Below are 9736 nucleotides of genomic sequence, written 5' to 3' on the forward strand. Positions count from 1 at the left end.
AAAATAATAGCTATGGATAGACCAGTAGGCTATTTTAATGAAAACTCATTTTACAACATAATATAAAAATCTTTATTGATCTACCCGCTTAATTATAACAATCTTATAACTAATTCATAATTATATCGATCAGTCTATTTAATAAAGGAATTGACAGTATTTCTACTAAATTAACTGATGTACTTATTTAATTGTAATGGAAATAATGTGATTGAAAAATAAAATTAAAATAAATGATCATAAGAATGAAGATAGGAGAACCACGCACTTAGTAGTTCTTAACAAAAGAATATCGCATATAGGTAAGGGTAGAATGTACCTAATTAAGTTCTATAAATTTTAAAGACGGTGGTATCTTTGATCCAAACATCCGTCTTTTAAAATCTGATCAAGACAAGACAAAATAATGATTGATATTGATGATTGAATCTTGAATTTTAAAACAACATTGGTAAATGTCAGGCAAACTTTTTGCTAAGTGAGATGCCTTCTCACTATCATTGAATAAGAACTGCATACTTAACTTGAGCATTGTGGAAAAATATAGAAATATTTACGTGATGACTAGCTTGGCTTCTTCATGGTACTTCAAGTACTTAACCTTCTCAGTTTCAAAGAGAGTTTGAAGCCGCTTCGTGAATTCGGCGTGAACAGCATCAATCTCTTCGTTCGTTGGCTCCAAGTTTCTTTTTACTTCCATTGGGGCACCAACTGAAAAGTACAGGAAGATTTTGTCAGTCAGGTTAAGGATTGTAACACATTTTTTGTTGGAGGTAATTGCTTGCTAATACAAAGAATCGTAGGTACCTACACTAGGATGCACTCCAACCTACGAATAATTTTCGATTACCTACTCCTTAAAATAAACTACTGCTTGACATAACCACAATTTACTTTACACATATTTGTTCTTTTTAGGTACAGTCATATGTGGGGAGTACATATGACTGTACCTAAAAACACACCTCTGTATGAACAGATCATATCTGTGTACTTTTCATATGCACTTCCCTATACTTATACGCCCTTTTGTATTCAGCCTATATGATCCTTTATGCACTGCCCCTATGTACTCCCTTAGGTACTTACTCATGTACTCAGCCTATTAAATATTACTCTACTTAAATAATCATAATATTGACTACTCACCAACTGTCGTAACAGGCGACCTGATAGGCAGTACGCCATAAGAGTACTGGAACAAGCCTCTCCCCATGGGGAACATTGGCGAGATGCCGGTCCACTGACGCACCTTCTCCTGGAAGCGACGCAGTAGACTGTTCTCAGGGTTGTTGGGAGGGTGGAACAGATCCGTCTCGCCGAATGAGAATACTGGCACCAGGGATGCCCTGAAAATTAAAGGTAATATATTTAAAAAAAATTATAGTTAAAGTTAGTATATTATATAGTTTAAAAAAAATTTTTTGACTAATAAGGTCCAATAGGTCACTGTCATTGAGTGGGATAAGTATGAAAAAATATAAATGTTTATGCTATGCGAGGCCATTTTTGTCCACTTTCAATGTTTCTAATGAAAGAAATATATTTTTTTGAACATGTGTTATGTTACAGGTGATAAAAAAATTGGTACTACATTATTACATAGTAATTTGTATCGTTAGGGATTTCCCTGATGGAAGAGGCGATAAGTATTTAAATAAAATGTCTTACCCAGACTTCATAGCCACACGAATAAACCCTTTCCTCCTGCTCAGAATCACTTTATACTCCTTGGGATGAGCATCCAACGCTTCAGCAGCACCACCAATGATCATACAGACAGCATTGCCTTCATATTTCTTCTGATCGAGCAAATGCAGCAAACTCTGTTCGGAAGACGCACACATGCCGATAGCCAGAGCTAAATCTCTGAAGAAAGGTACCAAGAAATGGCCTCCTAAGGTGATCAGATGGCAAGACATGCCAGGGAACAGCTTGTGGAAGTTCGTGGCATTGGTGCAGAAGCTACCGAAGGCTCCCAAAGAGATGACGCCGTGAGGAAAGATGGCAAACATGTAGTTTTTCGAAGGATCTAGATCGACTGTCTTCACGAGGTTGATCGGGAAGTAGTCGCAGAGGTAACGCCACCATGTCCAGTTTCGCACCCATTGTGACCTGTAATTAAAGAAGTAATACTTTTGGTTAAATATCAACAGTTATAATGCCCCGAACATTAAAGTTTGCAAAAACATTTCGATTGGTGAAATATTTGTAGGACTGCGGAAAATGCATAACGACTGCAAGCAAGCAATACCTTCTATCTGACATTTTTGTTTCAAAAAACTCGTATCTACCATAAACTACCTTTAGATTCGAAATAAAAACAAAAAACTTTATTTAGCAATACTATGCGTAAAAAAAGAAAACTTAGATTTTCAGTATCTCATTATACCTACCTCGGAATAAGGATTTTATTAAGTTTTATTGTTCCCCTTTAAAATCCACCCGGAGTCAGATAGGAGGTATTGCTTGCTTGCAGTCGATAAGCTATTGGGTATGTAAGAACAATATAACCGAACGCTGTATTATAATTGTAAACTAAAAAATAAACTAGATATTTACTACAATAAATTGAATGTAAAAAAAAGTTACCCTAATCATTTAGGTACTTACACTCGTCCACCCCGATGGCAGATATCAATATCATTCAACATCCAGACACCATACAGAATGGCGGCCCACCAAAACCTGGAGTACACCAGCTGTATAAACAGGTATATCGCCAGGGCTTCTCCGAACAGTATAAGGTAGATCCACACGAAGGCAGCCAGGGTCTGCAGGCGACGGGACATGGGTATGTTCATGGGGGCCCATTGTATGCCCAGCAGGTCTGATATCTGGCTGAAATGGGGATGTAGGCTTTTGAATATTTGTTTTCAAAGTGACAATAATTGCGATAAAATTATTTATTCACAAAATATTTACATTAATTGAAAATAAAATAAACTTATATATATATACAATTTAAAACTAATATAGGGCATCAAAAAATTGCTCCTCATCGCTGTCACTGGGTAATGTACCCAAAAGACTGGCAGCATTGCCACGTTGGATGGCAATGCTCAACCTCTGTGCGAAATAAAAGCCAGCCTTTGGGTCCCGGGAAGTGTCAACCAGGCGCTGGGAGATATCCCTGGCAAGAAGGTGGGCGCTCGGACCCCACGGCCCTAGAGTTTCAACCCCAAACGGCTCAAACATGTAATTGCCTATAAGGTTACTATATTTGCGCCGCTTGAGGTTCTCTGCTTGTGCAGCGGCGGAGCCAGCACGACATGCAGTTCCGGGAAGGTGAGATGGCGCAAGAGTGTCGACGCATGTCGCGTCCCACACTAAAGTCCTACCCACCTTCCACGGAAATAGCGACATGCCGTCTGGTCTCTTGCCATCGTCGCGTGCCAAGCCATTTGGTTCGAGTACGGCTGGCACGCCGACGGCAACAAGAGCGCGACGGATCACGTCGTTTATGTTGGCATGTCGTGGTATGCGGCCGGCACTCCGGCTGCACGACAGGCCGTGGTGACCGAGGCTGTTGACAGCTTCCCCGCAGTGGCAGCGATGAGGAGAGCAGCATGGAGCACCTAGTCGGAGGCAAACGGCGAGTCTGAAGGTGGTGTCATCAAACATGGTGCCTGTGTTTGAAGACGGAAGTGCAAGAAGCCATAGACCCGACTCCCATTCACCCACAGCCAGTAGGCGCGCTCGCTCTGCAGAAGTCATTGACGTATCGATTAAACTTTTCCGTATTACTCTGCAGAGCGGCTCATCCCACTGTCTCTGAGAGGACAGGTTGGCGGGTAAGTCGGTGTTCGGGCATGCGACTTTCCAAGCGTTTAAAGCCTCAGTCAGGCTTGGCACCTCAAAATTGACCAGTGTGGTGGGTAATATTTTCCTGATCAATTTCTCAGTGCCATGGACTGAGGAAATAAAGGCTGGTAAACTTACACTGGAAATTTTACGGACGCCAAGTCCTCCCATACGGATGGGAAGAGTCGCTTGAGACCAAGCTCTGTCGTCCAAGGCCACATTTAAAATGGATGATAGTGTATGTCTTATAATTTCGTCGATTTTGTCCAAAGGTTGGTGTGCTTCCATAAATGGGAAGCACGCAAGTTATATGTAAGTTTTGGTCCAAAACAGCAGTACCGTATGATGGTGATGGCTGCATGCATATTAATTTTGAGTAGCCTTTCCGAAACATCATTAAAATTTTGAATTTTCTTCTCAATAAAATCCGAAAATGAATCTTCCAGTATAGGCGATCCAAGGAGGCAAAGAGAACTTTGGTCTATCGGTTTAATTTCAGGAGCTATTGCGAGGAAATTTTGAAGAATAGTCTGTCTGTCAGTCGAGTCGGGTATAAAAGTTCACATTTAGATAGGTTGAGGTCGAGGCCAATGTCGTGGAATTTATCTTTTAGGAAAATTAAATCATTAAGAACAGTATCTCTGTTGCCTCCCAGGGTCCCGTCGTCGAGATACCACACGTTAAATTCAGAATTTAGCTGCCGAATAATTGGGTTAATCGCCAAACTAAAAATCACAGGCCCGAGTGGATCACCTTGTTGACAGCCAACAGCGGATTCTAACAGGTTGTTCCGATATAATAATTTTGTTGGGTATCTATAGCATTGCCAAAGAAAACTGTAAATTTTGGGTATTTCTTTTTTGACTTCTGCCAGCAAGGTGTCCCTATTCACCGAGTTGAAGGCGTTCTTGATGTCAACCTTCAGGATGACATCTCCTTTCCCATGATTTAGGTAGGTCGACAGGGCGTGTACGGCAGCCTCGCAGCCCCCTTTCGAGCCGTAACCTAGCTGCAGGGGCTGAAATTTTCCGAAACTTCCTCACTACAAAATTTAGAGCAGATTTTGGCTACCATACGACGGTAGTAGTCCCCACGGCAATTGGACGAATACCGCCATCCTTTTTGCGCAGAGCACATAGATTGGCTCCGTACAAAACGTCGATGACGGTTTCGTCCACCTTGCCGGAGAGCATAAGGTTGGTCAGGGCCGTAAGCTCCTTCAAAAGCGACTCACCTGCTTCCCCGGCGCTTGGGCAGGTGAGATCCTTTAAATGTTGCGGACTCAAGCCGTCGAGGCCGCCTGCAGAGCCGCATCTGAAGGAGCCTATGGCTGTAACCAGGTGTCGACCTGTAACTGTGAGGATATCTGTGTCCGGATCAGGAGGTTCGGGAAAAGAGAGGTCATCGGCTGGGGCAGGGTGTTTACTCTCCAGAGCGGAGAGTGTCTCTGGAGAACACGGCGCCACCACATCACTGCTGAAGAGAATTCTAGCAGCCCCGAATGTCACCTTCACTCAACTTTGATTCCACTAGGCGTGAAATATTTGAGCATCTTTGAGTCGGTAATTTAGTATCGAAATCTGTATGGCCTAAAGTTGTACAATTGTCTTTAATTTGTTTTGTTAGTGACTTTTGTTTGCCAAACTTTTCTGAACATGCAGAATTCTATAGGGGAAGGTGAGCAATTCCTCCCAAGCACGTTGCGAGTTCTCTCGTGCGGCCAGGCGAACACAACCTGCCAAGTGTTGAGCAACCAGAGGCCTGGCTCCACGGGGAACCCGCTTTAATACTGGGACTGAATTTTTGAATTTCGATAGTTTTTGCCAAAAAGGATCGAGAGTTGGTGTAGTTGTGATAAGAGTTGGGTTTGGCGCGGTCACATTGGTAGGCCCTGGGCACTGGGATTTATGGACCTTCCCAATGTGTACGCTCAAACCCCGCTTACCTTTAAAAAAGCGTGCCTGGGGGCACAGGGGGCATCTCTTCACGGCATCCAGTGATACCGAAGATTGACCTTCACTTTCTACCACATCATTGTCGTCGTGCATCCGTTAGTTTTATTAATTTGCACTTAAACACTACAATAAATAATTATAAAAAACACAAGTAAACAAAATCAAAATCAAAAGTCAAAGTGACGGCCAGTGACGGGCGAAAAAAGAATGTAGACCTGCTGTAATCTCAATGAGGAGAGACTTAATAGATGATGGGGATTAAAAAGGTTCAATATTCTTTCTTATGACAATTGAACACAATGTTTGGCAGATAATAATTTCATCATAAATAATGATAAAGGTACAGATTGAATTCTACATTCGGCAAATAAACATCAATAAATTACCTTAACTCATAGTCGTTCAATCCTGCTCTTTCCGCCAAAGGCTTCAAATCCACGGCAGACATTATTTAACTACAATTCGGTTCAGATTGATAAGTTCGTGTGTAACGCAAGGAATTTCACATTTAAAAGAAAATATTCGTCATTACGAAATTATTGCTAGTCACCGAGTATCTAATCACGATGGTTTCATTTAATACTTGCTCAGTATGTCGACTTTCGCACCTAATCTTTTAATGTTAGCGATAAAGGTTTAATATACCTATTCCGACCTATTGATTGATAATGCTATTTATAGCGTTTAGTCTAGATAATTGCTAAGCAAGTCGTACAAAATAGTTGCTTTCTACATGATAATCACGATGGATGATGAAATATGCTTTGACACAAATAGCAATATCGTATAGTTTTTCGTGCCTTAAAAGTTTTCGAAACTTCTGAATGGCTTTGAAAAATTCTTTGACTTCTTTGTATAAAATAAATTAATTTACCAAACAAAAGAAATCATTATTGCAACCCATGGACTACTTAAACGGTTTCAAATCAACGTTTACTTAATTTAAGAATTTCAATATTGACAACAATTACTAAAATAATGAAATTCTTCTTTCATCATTCCTCAATGTTTCTACAAGGCCATTGAACATTACAACCATTTTAGTAACGATGATTCATAAAAAATAAGGTTCTTTATATTCTTTGTTAGATTAAATTAACAGACAAAGTACAAACAAGATGGAAAGTTCAAAGGTTACCAAACATGACAATAATTTATAACTGATACCTTTGTTTCGCATCATCTGACTAATGAGCTAATAAATCCAAGAAAAAAGTTGAACTTTGCACAGATGGCATTTTATTATTTCACAGTAATTTTGTGGTAGTTGGGTACAGTACATCCTTCCTATAAAGTTATGACGATAAGGATAAATTATAAAATAATGACTTGTTTGAACATACTTTGTACTTTTGACCTGCAAAATTATGATTCCGGAATACAAACGAGCTGCTTTAAAGAGAGTATGATTGTTAGCCAGCCTATTATTTTTTTAACGACATTTCTAAATCTACTTTTATTTTCTGCTTTTGATTCTTTGCGAAATAGACGCGTGCGGTTGAAGGAATAGTTGCATGTCGCGGGTTCGATTCTTCAGCAGATCTTTAGCAATCTCCAGATTTGTTTACATTGCGACTTCTTGGCATAACTGCGTCTATAGACCACAATCCACTATGGAAAACCACCGGAAAATATTCAAGGATTCACGGGTCCCATAGTATTACCTACCTTATCTGGTTTTAAACGCCTAACAACATTCAACATTCTAATATACTAAAACCTAATTTAATTAAGAGTTTCCCACAACGACAGCATTACGGATTAGTGAGAAGTGAGAAGCTTGCACAATCATGGGATTAGTTCTATAGCAACATAGGTATAGATAGGTAGGTATCTATATCTAAGCAATTTTATCAGTCATGAACTCGGACGTCCACGTGTAAGAAAGTACTAAGTAAAAGGTATGCTGATATGTTATCAGGTGTGTGTTATCGAGGGCATCAAGAAAAGTAGGTGAACAGGCTTAGATCAATATGTATTAGACGATGGATTCGATATTCGATTGATTTGGTATTTTTGGATTTGTTGCTGACTAGAAGATCGTAGGACCATCGATCATCCTCAGTGACCAGAAAAAACTGCAAAGATAAATGACCTAGGTATCTATAAGATCTGTAGCAACTGCACATTCTTCGCAAAGAAATAATTACTACTTTTTGCCACAAAAGGCAGAATCAAGTTGAGAGCTGTTTCCGATCTACTAAACATGGTTATCTTTCTTAGACATTGGCCGTTTTCCTTGGAAACATATTTCATTAGGCCCAGTTTAAACACGAGCAACATTCAGTAACAAATGTTAAAACTATTTTTACTTCTAACTTCAACTACAATCAAGAGAAACGAAGCTAAGAAGACAAAATATTCCATCGAACTATCCAAAATGTGGAACAGTCCACAAGTCCATTTAAACCTTACTGCGATAGGGTAAGCAAATAGGTAAAGTTTCCACAACAACAAAAATAAAGCCATGATGAGTCCAGATGTGTCAAACACGATTAGGATATTAGAGTATCTCTCTACAGTGTCGTTTCAATTAGCCGGGCGTTAGAAGACAGCAAATTGGATGTGATTAAAACTGACAAGAATATTGTAATTCATGGGCAAGGCAACAGAAGTTCTCAATGACACCTTGGAAACTGGAGATATCACTAAACCTAAGAGAGTACCTAAGTATTTTAGGAGGCATTTGCGATGTCTGTTCCTCGAGAAAAGCTAAAAGATATTTTTGATTGAAAATCTGGATTTACTAAACTTAGGTAAAGCTTCGTGAACACTAACATGATATATTTTTTTATTTATATCAAGCCTGTTAAATTAACTCATCATCTTCACTTTGTTAAATTAACTGTTGAGTTTAATTAATGTCAGACTTAACTCTCTTCATCAGCGTGTGTAAAACTTTTTTATTTTTAGTTAATTACTTTCGGTGCTACATAGAACGGGCTTTTGTTAAAAATACCCACTAACAGTCTGACTATTGTTAGAAGTTTTCAATTTACAAGTCACATAGAAACATGTATCGTAACTTGGGTAAACAATATCGTTTCAAAAGAACATAGTGGATGGGGGCGTTTTTAGTTCAGTTGTATAGATAAAGGAAATAGAATATTTAAATCACAAGGACCACTTAACTATTGAGTTAAGAAAGTCAGTTTGTAATCTTTAAGAGTGCAACCGCCAAGTTGATTTTGAAACATCCTGTTGCAGAATTTCAGCAATAACTGGACAATGACTTTTCTATATTTTTTTATAATCATGGGATAAGCAGTACCTAAGTATTCTCTTTATAAATTAGTTTAGCGTAATCTACAGTTAGTGCGTTGTTTACTTCTCAAAACAAAGACAAATGCGTCAAGTTTTACAATGTAAATAATCTCGTGTATGATAAATAATCTAATTATAGTTATACATGACTACAGCTAATCGGTACCATCATCATTATTTATCTAATTCAAACTGGAAGCAAACCAATTTCCGTTGTTTACATAGTTATCAATGGCCGCGAGATTCAACCTTCGCCTTTGGAACCTCTATTTACAAATTAAAAAAAATATTTAAAACAATTACTTACCTGAAGGTTTTAGTCAACACTTCGAAGATATTAGAAATATGTTCCATCATTTTTCAAGTTCACGTTATCTTGGTTCACTAAATGACATGACCACTCGACACCACAGTTAGCTTACTACTAAATTGTTAAGGCTAGTTGCTCGCTTCTAATCATCAATGTCAACTACTGATTGATGACGAACGAGAAACAGAAAATGTACATATTGGATTCTGTACTAAGTATCTTGAGTATTGTAAAATTGTGGGTATCTAGTAATCAAGACAATTGGTATGTTTTTACCCCTCGAAAAAAAAACACTCGTGTTATGTGGGTAGGTAGGTCTTCTGTCTGTGATATAAGATTATTTTCCAAACCAAAGTGAAATCGGTTTTAATTAATATTGACTTTAAAACTACTTTAATCAAGA

At 38.8% G+C, this 9736-nt stretch overlaps 1 protein-coding gene across 2 annotated transcripts; it reads right to left on the minus strand.

The window, feature by feature from the left end:
* Positions 1-48: 48 nt before the first annotated feature.
* LOC110378017 (2-acylglycerol O-acyltransferase 2-A) lies at positions 49-9512 on the minus strand. Of its 2 annotated transcripts, none has more exons than XM_064037286.1 (5): positions 9331-9512; positions 2614-2841; positions 1672-2115; positions 1150-1349; positions 49-711 (listed from the first exon to the last, which is right to left on the minus strand). In XM_064037286.1, exons 1-5 carry the CDS (start codon positions 9378-9380, stop codon positions 554-556), a joined length of 1080 nt encoding a protein of 359 aa, XP_063893356.1. In that variant the 5' UTR covers positions 9381-9512; the 3' UTR covers positions 49-553. The 2 variants fall into 2 exon arrangements, with proteins under 2 accessions (XP_063893356.1, XP_063893355.1); XM_064037285.1 differs by lacking the exon at positions 9331-9512 and adding an exon at positions 6146-6385.
* Between the last annotated feature and the right edge of the window lie 224 nt (positions 9513-9736).

This window comes from Helicoverpa armigera, chromosome 12 (assembly GCF_030705265.1).
Source record: "Helicoverpa armigera isolate CAAS_96S chromosome 12, ASM3070526v1, whole genome shotgun sequence".
NCBI lineage: Eukaryota > Metazoa > Arthropoda > Insecta > Lepidoptera > Noctuidae > Helicoverpa > Helicoverpa armigera.

Excerpts from the sequence above, each read along its gene's own strand:
- LOC110378017 (XM_064037285.1), bottom strand. The coding sequence starts at position 6,207 with ATGTCTGCCGTGGATTTGAAGCCTTTGGCGGAAAGAGCAGGATTGAAC. Across the intron at positions 2,116-2,613 it reads TGCCATCGGGGTGGACGAGT|GTCACAATGGGTGCGAAACT; the intron begins GTAAGTACCTAA and ends CTTTAATTACAG. Across the intron at positions 712-1,149 it reads GTCGCCTGTTACGACAGTTG|TTGGTGCCCCAATGGAAGTA; the intron begins GTGAGTAGTCAA and ends TGTACTTTTCAG.